Raw genomic sequence first — 14306 nt, forward strand, 5'->3', positions numbered from 1 at the left:
GTGTCTGCTTTGAAGATTTACCCTCTTTATTTGCAGAGATGTATAGTAACTAAGTAGAACTACTTCACTACTGTAGTTAAGTAGCGAAAGGCGTTATCTGTACTTTCCTAGAGTAGAATTTTTTTCTCCTACTTCCACTTTTACTTCACTACATTTTTTCAATGATTTCAATACTTCTACTCCATTATTATTTTTTTGTGCTGCATAGTTACTCGTTACAATTATAAAAATTACCACTGCCAGAACAGTAGATGGCAGGTTTCATTAAGCTCAAAACATGTGTATTATCAGCGCATACGAAAATAAATGCTACTGTATGTATAAATAAAAGCTGCATTTGAAATAATAAAAAACAATATGATGTTCAAACTTTTGACTTCTTTCTTTAATAACTACATAACACAGTACTTGTACTTTTACTTTCAATACTTGAGTAGCATTTTTTTTTTTCAAAACTACTGGTACTTTTACTTTCAGTACTTGAGTAGCAACATTTTTAAAAAAACTACTTGCAATACTTAAGTACAAAAAATGTTGAATACTTTAGTACTTCTACTCAAGTCACTTTTTGATCGAGCACTTCCACTTCTACTCAAGTCACTTTTTGATCGAACACTTCTACTTCTACTCAAGTATGGGTTTCGAGTACTTTATACAACTCTGTTTATCTGTCCTTGTCACCAGTTACCAGGGTTAAAAGTGATAGGAAAATCCAAAATTGTAACCACTTGCCGACCGCCCCACACAGATTTACTGCGGCAGGGCGGCTCGGCTGCGCATAATCACGTAGATCTACATTATTATGTGTGCGTGATCCGCCGCAATCCCGATAAAATCGCTGCCATTACTAATAAAAAATAAAAAAAGTCCATAAATCTATCCTATTAGTTTGTCAACGATATAACGTTTGCGCAAACCAATTATTATACGCTTTTTGGGATTTTTTTTTTACCAAGAATATATAGCAGAATACAAATTGGCCTACACTGATAAAAAAAAACAAAAATAGATTTTTCAAATTTATTTATTGGGAATGTTTTATAGCAGAAAGTAGAAAATATTGGTGTTTTTTCAAAAACTGACGCTCTTTTTTTGTTTATAGCGCAAAAACGAAAAACCGCACGGGTGATCAAATACCACCGAAAGAAAGCTCTGTTTGTGGGAAAAAAAGGACATTAATTGTATTTAGGTACAGCGTCGCACGACCGCGCAATTGTCAGTTAAAGCAACGCAGTGCCGAATCGCAAAAAAAGTACCCTGGTCATTAAGGGGGTAAAAAGTAAACCAAATTAAGGGGGTAAAACCTACCAGGGCTGGAAGTGGTTAAACACAGCTTTTGACACATTTTTCTTATGTTCTATTGTGTTTATAGGATGGGAAGTTGAGGGAAATCTCCCTAATTTTGGCTTTAGATAAACTTTCATTTACCCTAACCCCTTGGCGCCAGCGCCTTCCGGCCCTTTAAGGGGTTTAGGATGCTGGAAGGTGGGGGCGGGGTTTATGATCATGTGACCGCTGTGATTGGCTGACACATGATCAGAAAGCTTCCGAGGCGGCGGTAACTGTGTCGGGAGCGAGCAGAGCATGCTCTCAGCACAGCTCTATTTGCACTAATTCATACAAATATGCAGCAGCTCTGCTCCAAGGCCCACCCGCCGAGAGGCCGCATATTTGCATATTATATATATATATATATATATATATATATATATATATATATATATATATAAAATGTTTGTGGGTTCAAAGTAATTTTTTATTAAAAAAATACTGATTTTACATGTATGGTATGTGGGAAGTGTCAGGAATGGCTTGTGGACTATTTCGGGTTCTGAAGTTTGTCATTGCTTCATGGGCACATGTCATTTTAGGACTTTGTTCTCTATTTACATAATACAACTTCATCTTTTATATTTCAGCAACAAAATCAGGTAATATATTATGTTTTTATGTAGTAAAATTACTGAAAATATGGGTTTGATAAACAGTTGCACTAATATTGTATGAAATAAAAAATTTGCAACTAATAGGGCTTTATTCTCCAGGGTCTCTGCTTTCAGAAAATAAATATGGTTTGGGGGTTTTATGTGACTCTAATGGTTTGTTTTTATTATTTTCTTTTAAATAACAAACATGTCATACTTACCTACTCAGCCCTGATCCTCCTCTTCTCAGGTCCCTCACTGGCGCTCTTGGCTCCTCCCCCTTGACCAGTGCCACCAATAGTAAGCCGCTTTCTATGGGGTCACTGGTGCGTGCCTGCTCCTGAGCGCCTCTCTATGTGTTCATAAGACACACAGAGCCACGGTTTGGCCCGTCCCCCCTGCTCTCTCCTCATTGGCTCACTGGCTTTGAATAACAGCAGTGGGAATCAACTGCTTCTGCTGCTATTTTTATTATTTATTATATTTTTATTCGGTTACTTTTTTATGGTGATTTTTGGTTGCGCTGCACTGTAAGAATATGTATGTGTTTTTTGTAGTGTGGTTGAATCACTAGGAGCGTACAGCAGCAATTTTTTATATTTATTGAGTATTATGAAATATTGACACAGTATTTGGATAGTGAAGGGTAGCGCTGATTGTATCTCTCATACTGCTTCTGCTGATGTGTCCAGCCAATGAGGTGGGAGAGACCCGGGACAGCCGAGGATAGAAATGGGGCTCAAGTAGGTATATGGGAGGGGCTGTGGGGGGAGCAGCACCCAGAAAGTTTTTCACCTTCATGCATAGGCGAACGCAACCCATTGCATTAGGGCGTGCACCCCAAAAGCGCCAGCACACGTGCCTTTCTCTGCAGCCACAGCTGCTCTGGACAGTGAATGAATAGGATAGTGCTCTGTGCTGAGCGGCTTCCTGTTCATTCACAAAGTGAAGCATAGTAAACATGGTTCACTATGCTTCAGTTATGTATGAACACAGTGAGTGAATGTGGTCACTGTGTTCATTTAAAAAGGAAAGGGCTAATAAATAACATATGTACTAGTTGTCAAGGTCTTACCTTCCCCTCCTGTTGGCAGCCATCTTGGACACGTGCAGACTGCGGCCTCTTATAAACCCTGATTGTATCATCACTTGCCTGCTGCCTGGGTGTCGCACAGTGATGATGCTGTACACCTGACTATATATATCACCTGATGGGTTGCAGTCCTTGCCCTTGTATTTGTGCTCCAAGGTGCATCTCTGCTAGCAGTCTTCGGTTCTCCGTGTTCCTCCGTGTATGACCTGGCTTGGCTAACAACTCTCCTTGCTCTCGACCTGGCAACGGCAGATGATCCCTCATCGGCAGACTACCCACTTCTGGACTCGACCCCGGCTTGGATGACTACCAGCTTTTGGACTCGACCCCGGCTTGGATGACTACCCGCTTCTGGACCCGTCCCTGGCTTGGATGACTACCCGCTTCATGACTCGTAAATGGCTTGGATGACTACCCGCTTCTGGACTCGTCCCTGGCTTGGATGACTACCCGCTTCTGGACTCGTCCCCGGCTTGGATGACTACCTGCTTCTGGACTCGTCCCTGGCTTGGATGACTACCCGCTTCTGGACTCGTCCCTGGCTTGGATGACTACACGCTTCTGGACTCGTCCCCGGCTTGGATGACTACCCGCTTCTGGACTCGTCCCTGGCTTGGATGACTACCTGCTTCTGGACTCGTCCCTGGCTTGGATGACTACCCGCTTCTGGACTTGAACCTGGCTTGTTCCTGCTCCCACTTCCTCACTCTTGCTGTGCATTTATTGTTGTTTGCTCCAATAAACTGCTTTATTTTACCTGCATTCCCATGTGGTCTTATTTTGTTGGCACCCTGCCACTAGCCCCTTCTCCACTCTCCATTCTGGAAGTTAAACACAGGGGGGAAGCCCAGGCAATAGGGGGAGCCGGCACCACATGCAGTGATTAGTGACCCCCTTCGCACGCCTATGATAGAATGCATGAAGGTGAAAAACCTTTAGCCTTTACAACCACTAACTAATCGACAGGCCTACAATGTACATTTTAACGTCTGTAATAAACGCAAAAATGATTCTAGCAGCGAAAGGGTCAAAACTACCTACCAAGCCCTTCCTGGTCTTGTAGAGGTCTCGTCCTTGATATCATACACTATAAATTAAATGGTCATGATATATGAAGAAAATTCATCCTTTGCAGACGCTGCAGTCCTGTCTGAATGAATTTGCCTAACGACAAATCAACGTCTTGTGACAGCTCTGTTTATAATAATTAGACATTGGCCGACAACATGGTTGAAATATGGCTCTTGAAGAGGGTTGCATAAGTGCATTTTCTAGTTCAGCAATTTTGCTGATGCAATTTTACAAATCAGACATGAACATAATTTTGTATAGGAGAAAAAAAAAAGAAACAATAAAACATAATTTTATGAAAACTGCAAAGTGTATATATATCTTAAGCATGGCTTTTGGTATAATAAAGAAAAATTGATACATAAAATAGAGGGAAGTGAATGGCTTTCTTACCCTGTATCCTCAAAGTAAACTCTTGCTAGGCTCCATGCTGTGATAAATACAGAGGGCGCACCTACAGATAAAATACATTTCGCTTGTCAGAGTGAAATTCATTTGGAAAATACACTGCTATAGCTATTGATTAAGTGCCAGAGATAATTTGTCGGAGGTCGAGGGTAGTCGCATTGTTCCGGGAATTCTTTGTATTGATCTGTAAACCTCTTCCATTATGAGACTCATACTTCCCAAGTGCATTCTTATGTTTTTTTAAATGATGTTTGAGGAATATTAAGAGAATATGCTTATTGCGAAGAATTCAGGAGTACCTTTACTATAGGGCAGGGGTGTCAAACTCAATTTCATTGTGGGCCGCATCAGCATTAGGGTTGTCCTCAAAAGGCCAGTTGTATCTGTAAGACTATGCATCTACGATGCTTAGAAGTATCCAGTGTACAGAGTGTAGAGTTCACGAGTGTGCTACATACAGATTGCAGAGTTCAGGGGTGCACTAAGTACAGACTGCAGGGTTGAGGAGTGTATGGCATACAGAGTGCAGGGTTTATGGGTACGCTATTTACAGAGTGCAGAGATAAGAAGTACGTGGTGTGCAGAGTTCAGGAGTGTGTGGAGTACAGAGTGCCCCCACCCCCCAAAAAAGCTTTGTTACATCTCATATGCCTGGTTCTAGTACCTCCTGGCAGTGTAGGTGGCTCCGCGTCTCTCTGTCTCACTTGAAGGGAGATCATTGGTTGGCACTGCTGTGCCCTGCTGTGAGTGCATGCTAGGTAGGCAGATAACTGCAAGAGCCGGAGGTGGCGGAATGGAGTTCCACCACGTTCCAGTTGGAAAAAAAGCCCTGGGTGTGAGGGCCACAAAAAATGGCCTGGAGGGCCGCATTCGGCCCGCGGGCCTTGTGTTTGACACCTGTGCTATAGGGGGAAAGGTTCTATAGACATCTTACCATCATACCTACCTATATGATCAAAAGTAGATCAATTGTGCAAATAAAATATCAATTTCAGATATTTCCAGTGATGGGTACTGTTAATCTGATAGCATAAAAAGACATTTCAGACAAGGGTTTCTCAACTAGGGTTCCTCCGGAGTTTACTAGGGGTTCCTTGAGCAATGAGCAATTTCTGTCTCTGAGAAAAGTTCAATCTTCCCACTGACTATCACACCATCACGTGCCATGAGTTGCAGATAAAGTAATTTTTATCAGGGGCTACCCAAGAACAGAAAGTTATTTAACCACTTAAGCCCCGGAAGATTTTACCCCCTTCCTGACCAGGGCCTATTTTGCGATTCGGCACTGCGTGAATTTAACGGACAATTGCACGGTCGTGCGACGCTGTACCCAAATGAAATTGATGTCCTTTTTTTCCCCACAAACAGAGCTTTCTTTTGGTAGTATTTGATCACCTGTGCGATTTTTTGATCATGTGCTATAAACAAAAAAAAGAGCGACAATTTTGCAAAAATAACAATATTTTTCATATTTTTTTATATGAAATTCCCCCCCAAAAAAATGTAAAAATCAAAATTTTTTAACATTTTAGGCCAATTTGTTTTATGCTACATATGTTTGGTAAAAGAAATCCCAAAAAGCGTATTTTGATTGGTTTGCGCAAAAGTTATCGCGTTTACTAACAAAGGGAAAGATTTTTGTCATTTTTGTTGTTTTTTTTTTTTAACGCGTAATGGCGGCGATCTCCGATTTTTTTTGCGGTACTGCGATATTGCGGGGGACAGATCGGACTCTTGACTGACATTTTTGACACTTTTGGGGGGACCAGTGACATTTCTACAGTAATCAGTGCTATACATATGCACTGTTACTGTAAAATTACACTGGCAGTGAAGGGGGTTAACTTTTTTTGAGAGGGAGGGGTTGTGTGTGTCCCTAGGGGCGTGATTCTAACTGTGATTGGCTGTGGCTTGAGGTGTAGGAACAGTGATCAACGATCCTACATAGTAGAACCGTATGATCACTATTCCTACACAGGGGAGAATGACAGGCGGCTTGTTTACATCAGCTGCCTGCCTTTCTCCCTCTGCACCAACGATCGCTGAGTGACCGGCGGACATCGGGTCTGCCGGTCACACGCGCGGGGGGGGGGGGGGTTCCGTGACCGCATGGGAGCGCGCCTCCGGGGGCGCACGCTTGCTCCCTAGACCCTCACAGGCTAGCGACTTTGTACTACATCGCTCTGCCTGTGAGGGGCTGACTGCCGACGTAAATAGTCGTGCGGCAGTCGGCAAGTGGTTAAAGGGTTCCTCTGTGTTCTAAAGGTTTAGAAAGGCTGTTTTAGACCGTTGTGCCCCTTCAGCTTTGTGACAACAGTTGGGGAAGGCCCCTCTGTCATTGTGCCCCTGTGCACAAAGTCAGCTCCATAAAGACATGGTTTGATCAGTTTAATGTAGAGGAGCCTGAGTGTCCTGCACACAGCCCTGACCTCAACCCTACTGAACACCTTCGGGATGAATTGGAACAGGTCAAGTCTTGTCAACCAACATCTCCATAAAGAACATTGTTTAAACCAGTTTGGTGTGGAGGAATTCAAGCGGCCTGCACAGAGCCCTGACCCCCACCTTACTGAACACCTTTGGGATAAATTCTAACAGGCAAGTTCTTCTCAACCAACATCTCTGTAAAGACATGGTTTGATCAGTTTGGTGTGGAGGAACTTAAAGTGGAGTTCCACCCATTTTTAATAACTTGGATTACATAGATGTATGTAATCCCCTTTAATACTTTTACCAATGGAAACTTTTTTTTTTTTGCTAGTAAATACCTTATTTTCTTCTTTATTCATCCTCTCCTCACTTCCGGGTCCGGCCGCCGATCAGCGATTACATCATTCGGCGATTCTCAGGGGTGCTGGGATGTATCTCATGGCATAAAATCTTGCATTATTACACAGGAGCTGAGCTGTACTGTTTGTATTGAGGTCATGCTCTGCCCCGCCTCCTCTCAGTGAGCTGTACTGTATGTATTGTATTGAGGCCGTGCTCTGCCCCGCCTCCTCTCAGTGAGCGAGGACTGAAAGCATTATATCCTCACTGAGCTCACTGAGAGGAGGCGGGGCAGAGCACAGCCTCAATACAATACATACAGTACAGCTCACTGAGAGGAGGCGGGGCAGAGCATGACCTCAATACAAACAGTACAGCTCAGCTCCTGTGTAATAATGCAAGATTTTATGCCATGAGATACATCCCAGCACCCCCTGCGAATCGCCGAATGACGTAATTGCAGATCGGCGGCCGGACCCGGAAGTGAGGAGAGGATGAATAAAGAAGAAAATAAGGTATTTACTAGAAAAAAAAAAAAAAAAGTTTCCATTGGTAAAAGTAGTTTTAAAGGGGATTACATAGATCTAAAGTTACTAAAATGGGTGGAACTCCACTTTAAGTGGTCTGCACAGAGCCCTGACCTCCAACTTTACTGAACACCTTTGGGGTGAATTCTAACAAGCCAGGTCTTCTTAACCAATATCTCCATAAAATCATGGTTTGACCAGTTTAGTATGGAGGACGTTGAGTGTCCTGCACAGAGCCCTGACCTCAACCATACTGGAAACCTTTAGGAGGAACTGGAACACCGATTGTGAGCCAGGTCTTCCTATCCAACATGAGTACCTAACCTCACAAATGCTCTCTTGGTTGGAAGGGACATAAGCTTCCCCAGACAAACTCCAAAATCTCATGAAACCCTGGTTGTTGCTTTTTTTTATAATTTGAAAGGTTTAGCTAATTTTGAATTAACTGGTTTTGAAATGGTCAGGTGTCCACAACATTTGGCCTTATAGTGTATTGTTTAACTTGCAAGATCTCTTGACCCTCCAGAGTATGACAGCTCTGTCATTTTCCAAAATGTTTAGTGCACCAATAACCAGGTGCAATCTTAGAATGGTCTTTCAAGTTTTACCATTGATATAGTAAATCTGTCAACCTTTCTAAATTTGTAAAAGTCCATCCTAAAGGTAGGCATCATAAGTTGCCTGCCGTTACCTTTGTTTGCCAGAAGCCACTACATTGCATGCCATTCTGATCCTGGCTTCATTATGTTACTAAGGGCTTGATTTCCCCAACTTATAGGCAAGTCAACATCTGGATCCAACCCCATCCAAATGCTGCCTCCCTGTCCGATAACTGCTACTTGGGACCAATAGGCAAACTCTCTTTGAACATGTGGTGACAGGTGAGTAAGGCTTCGTGTTAATGGAAAAGGAGAGCAACAGTGGACTGAGAAGTGGCCAAATATACACACCTTTGAAAAGGTTAAAGTGAAATGGATGGCAATAGGTCTTCAAACCTGTCTGATTCTTAATTCTCCAAAGAGAGGTCAACTGATGCAACAATAGATGAGTGTGTTGATCTGTTCACTTAAAGTGATTCTGTCACTAGATTAAACCATTTAAAATAAAAGAAAGAAGCTAATACTTACCTGCCTTGTTACGTGTGCCATCGATTTTCTCTTCCTTATAGAGTTCAGTCAACTGAAGAACCTTCAGGACCTATTACACTTCTGGGTATTTTGGGTGCCTGGTCTCCTGTTGCCCGCTGTGGTTCCATTCATTGGCCCCTATGTCTTTTACCACCATCATAGCTCTTCAATGGTACAACAGGTAAGTGCTCCTTGCTGTAAAGGCTAGTTATAGTTTGGGGTAGTTGCCATTTATTTGTACTGTCAGTGAATTGGTACAGGGCCAAACTCAATACCTTCAACTGCCATTGTGCTTTTGCTAAGTGTCAAGTGCATCCCTGTACCTTTAAAGAGGGGTTGGCTCTCTCCATGCATATCTGCCCATAATCTATCTGTTATTATATACAGGGATTGGACAAAATAATGGAAACACAACATGATTCACCAAGATGATAATGCTCCGAGTCACACAGCTGGTGTTGTTCAATCATGGTTTAAAGACCATGCAGATGAAGCCTCCCATCTTCCCTGGGGGCTGCAGTCACCGGACTTCAATATCATAGAGTCACTATGGTCAATTTTGGAGAACAAGCTTTTATGCTTGTTTTCCCGCCTCCAGCATCTTTGCAAGAACTGTAACAATTTTTACATGAAGAGTGGTATCAGATACCATTATCCACCATCCGTGACTTATATTTGTCAATTCCCAGGAGAATGCTGGCTATCTTGGATGCCAAAGGTAGCCCAACACCGTACTAGGTGACGATTTTGTTCTTTGTCCTGGTGTTTCCATATTTTGTCCAACCCCTGTATGTGCTCCAATTTGGGAGACACACAAAGTGAATTAAGACTGCAGTACACAGGGATGCCTTGACGTGGTTGCTTGCAGCTTACATGTATATTTAAAAATGTGTGCAAACTAAACCCCTTGTTTTTAACCTGAAATGTTAAACAGGGTCAATTCGGTTTGTTGCAGACTGGTTGGTAACTGGTAAGTGTCCTTGCATTGTTGCTTCAGAATGCCAATGTTTCTCATTACAAAGTACTGCAATCTGAAGGTACTGGTAAGTTGTGGTCCTCTGACAACTAAAGCTTTCATGTATTTTGTCTTTCTTTCATATATATATATATATTTTTTTTTTTGAAGACTTTTTGAAAATATTTTACTCACCCCATCCAATAAGGATGTACCACCAGAAATACTTTTTCTCTGAGAAGAAGGAGATGACGAGCAGATTGTGGAGGTAAAGGCCTTCAACCAGAAGCCAGAAGAAGTTGGCCATGATGCAGTACTGGAAAAACACCATCGCAGCTTTACATCCAGCCTGGAATAAAACATAAGCCATGTGATATTAACAATCAATCGATGCAAAACCTCACAGCAGATGTGTCCAATGCCAGCCCTCTAGGGTCTAAGCATTAGGTTTTCTCTAGCAGTGCAGATATGATTTTCAATGCCTCTCCTGGGACGCCTTAACTCAAATTGCTTTAACGTGCGATTGTAAACTTCCTGCATTACAATCACATGTAAATGGACCTTTATAGGATATCTAAAACCAACTTTATTTTCTTAAATTTTGGATAGGGTAGGGAAGGGTTAAAACCACTGTCAGTCTATTTTGTTTGCCATTTGTGTCTCATTGGACAGATTGTTCTTCACTTCCGGTCCAGTAGAGTTAACAGGATATGAGAGGAACTTTTTCCAATCTGAGCAGTGGTGGCCCGTGCATAGGGGGCGCCAGAGCGCCGCCCCCCCTAAAAAAAAAGAAAAAAAATAGAAAAAAAAATGACAAAAACAACAAATAAAGTTTTGAAAAAAAAAAAAACCGTGTTCGCAGGCCTATGCGCTCGGCCTGGTGGCTATGGGGGGGGGGGGGGTAAGGTTTACGACCCAGAAGAGGCGCCGATTGGCTGCCTTCTGGGGGCGTAACCTGGGCGCAGGAAAAAGCGCTGAGCCACCCCCACCTTCGTGATATCCTGGCTGTGATTGGTCCAGTCTCCAGCCTGGACCAATCATCATCCAGGACATCGCTGACTCGCAATGGGGGCGGTGCCGGTGCGTGCGTCAGTCACGCACCGTCACCGCCCGATCTCCTTCCCGCCACCCGGACCGGAAGACAGAAGACTGAAGAGGAGGACGTCCACGGCGCTGATCGTCTCGGTTCCCGGAATCCCGCCATCCCGCCGCCGTCAGAAGGTAAGTGATTGAAGCCGACCTGTGCCATCACCTGTGCCATGCCTGTGCCATCACCTGTGCCATGCCTATGCCATCACCTGTGCCATGCCTATGCCATCACCTGTGCCATATCTGTGCCATCACCTGTGCCATGCCTATGCCATCACCTGTGCCATGCCTATGCCATTACCTGTGCCATGCCTCTGCCATCACCTGTGCCATCACCTGTGCCATGCCTATGCCATCACCTGTGCCATAACTGTGCCATCACCTGTGCCATCACCTGTGCCATCACCTGTGCCATGCCTATGCCATCACCTGTGCCATGCCTATGCCATCACCTGTGCCATCACCTGTGCCATGCCTATGCCATCACCTGTGCCATGCCTATGCCATCACCAGGGCCATCACCTGTGCCATGCCTATGCCATCACCTGTGCCATGCCTATGCCATCACCTGTGCCATGCCTATACCATCACATGTGCCATGCCTATACCATCACCTGTGCCATGCCTGTACCATGACCTCAAAGTCACGCAAATTTTTTACCGCGTTTTTTGCCGCAAAGCAATACCTATTACATTTTTCTTTTTGCGCCCCCCCAAAAATTTTGAGCACCAGCCGCCACTGAATCTAAGATACAGTATATCCCCTCCCAGACAATTGCCATGCAAAACAGTGTTCCAATTGGCAGATTTCCACTTATTACTCTTCTGGAGGCAACTCAAAATTTAATGGGGCAACAGATAACAAAAAAAAAAAAAAAAGCTGAAATGGGTTCTAACCCATAACCATTCCAAATCTAAAAAAAATGCATTTGGGTTATACTTTAAGGGGCTGTTAGAGAGTCTTGAGACCAAAATCTTTATTAACCACTTGCCATCCAGCGATGTACCAGAAAATCGCAGTATTGGAAGGATGATACCTCGGTTATCGCTGCAGCTATGATCGCGATATCATTTTTTAAGATTGGAGATTCCCTTCAATGTAAAAGCAATCCTAGTGGCTAAGAAGACACTGCATTACTTTTACAGGCGGCAGAAGGGGGTCCCACCCCCCTCCCACCTCCGAATTTACCGGGTTCTCCCAAGCAGTCGGGGACCCTAGTAAAGATGCAACCAGCGGCATTCTGTTCCTGGGACACAGTTAGAGGAAATTATGTTGTTCCTCCCACTGTGTGACGTCAGAAACCGGAAATGATGAGGATCTAGTCACTTCCCGTTTCGGTCTCATGCAAACAGGCCGTTACCGGCCTGTGAAAGCACCAGTTCGAAAAGCAGATTTTGTGTGATGTCATACTTTTAAGGGCATAAGAGATATCTGAGGTCTAAAAGAATGACATGCTGGTAAGTTAATTGGCTGCGGCACTCTGTGTGTAGCGCACCCTAAACTCTGCACTCTCTGTGTAGCGCACCCCAAACTCTGCACTCTGTGTGTAGCGCATCCCTGAACTCTGCACTCTGTACGTAATGCACTCCTGAACTCTGCACTCTGTACGTAATGCACCCCTGAACTCTGCACTCTCTACATAATGCACTCCTAGTATTTAATGCCCCTGTAAGACCCTTCCACTGCTTGTGAAACCTGACTACATCCACTATTTGATGCGGTTTGGAGGGCGTGTGGAGAGGGGAGGTGGGTTTAGGGGTCGTGGTTGAGTTCTTGCACCTATTTTCGGAGAAAAAAAGCCCTGCATAAAAGTGAAGTAAAACAGAACGCACTGGAGAAGATAAACCCACCTTTTAGACTTCGCATGCAGTGAAGAAAAAGGCTGGGAAAGACTGAGCAAATGAGGGGTGAAACTGCTAAAACTCATCCAGAAAAGTGAGTGTTACATGGGGCTGAGCCTGCAACCTGGACAGAAAGTACTTCCGCTTACGTGTTTCGAGGCCCTGCCTCCTATCAGTGTGTGACACATGCGAGTTTATAATGAAGGGGCATGACCCCAAAACATGTTTCTTTTTCCAAAAATATACCCATGACCTTTTTTTATTTGTTTTTAATCAAACGCTAGCAAATTATTCCTAGTTTATTGAAGTTTGCGATTTGGCATTTCAGAATTTCAGGCTGGGTGCCCTGATCTCCTGCGAACCAAACCAATATAATTTCCCTAATCACTAAACCGTACCAGAATCCAAAAACATACCAACTATAAAATACATGCTAACCACAAAATAACTGGAAATAAACTGCCCGTGGCATTCAAACAATAGCTTAGGTAAACCTGGTCATGCATTACACAGTTTTCTTATTCAGTTTCCTTTAGATTTACCTTCAACTATGTAGTGAAAGGACCTGCCTCATTGGATACAAACTGAAAGTGTTTAGGTTGGAACTATGATATGATTTAGGTAAATCTAAGGAAAATTGTACAAAACTATTGTATAATGTATGGTCAGCCTAACCCTAACTAACATACTTGTAGCACTACCCCCGCAGGGGCCGCAGATTTGAACTGGTTCTTCCCCAAAAGTGTAGAGGCTGCCTGTCTTCCCAAGTAATAGTCCATTCACTCCAACGAATAGTCTAGTGCAGGGGTATTGAATTACAATTCACCGAGGTCCAGTCAGTAAAATTTTCTTCTAGCAGAGGTCCGAATATAATTTCAGTACCATCGCGCATTTTCACGCGCGCCAAACGGCATGGTGTGGCACAGTTCTCCTTAAAGAGGTAAAGGACTTCTTTCTGTGTTTCTTGCGGATAGTGCACCTAATGCACAGATCTTAACCCATCCTCAGTCCTCACTGCACATCACAGTCCCCTCCCCATTCACATCAAGACCCCCTCTTGATGAGTGTCCTCAGCTCCCCCTTCACATCATCCCCCTTCACCCCTTTCACAGTAGTGAATTTACATAATTCCCCCACATTACTGTCCTCAGTCCCCCCACATTCCAGTCCCCAGCACCCCCCCCCCCCCCACATTCCAGTCCTTAGCCGCCCCCCCCCCCCCCCCATGTTCCAGTCCTCACTCCCCCACATTCCAGTCTTCAGCTCTTCCACATTCCAATCCTCAGCTCCCCCACATTCTAGTCCTCAGCTCCCCCACATTCCAGTCCTCAGCTCAAACCACATTCTAGTCCTTAGTCCCCACATGGAAGAAAAATATATTTAAAATATATTTAAAAAAAACATTCTTAAAGCGGAGTTCCACCCTGGATTTTTTTTTTTTTTTTTTTAATACCCCCGGGACAGTCAGGGCTAGTGCATTCCACAATGGCTAGCCTCTGA

The 14306-nt window shown here is 43.8% G+C and overlaps 1 protein-coding gene across 2 annotated transcripts in view; it reads right to left on the minus strand.

The window, feature by feature from the left end:
- VIPR1 (vasoactive intestinal peptide receptor 1) overlaps nucleotides 1-14306 on the minus strand; it is a 498950-nt gene that overhangs the window by 79347 nt on the left and 405297 nt on the right. For both annotated transcript variants that reach the window (XM_082258025.1, XM_082258024.1), the window contains exons 7-8: nucleotides 10071-10224; nucleotides 4483-4543 (exon numbers count right to left, since the gene is read on the minus strand). In XM_082258025.1, coding sequence (XP_082114151.1) covers nucleotides 4483-4543; nucleotides 10071-10224 — 215 coding nt within the window. The remainder of the gene's footprint in view (nucleotides 1-4482; nucleotides 4544-10070; nucleotides 10225-14306) is intronic.

The sequence above is a fragment of the Pelophylax lessonae genome (assembly GCF_965119305.1).
Source record: "Pelophylax lessonae genome assembly, chromosome: 5".
Taxonomy (NCBI): domain Eukaryota; kingdom Metazoa; phylum Chordata; class Amphibia; order Anura; family Ranidae; genus Pelophylax; species Pelophylax lessonae.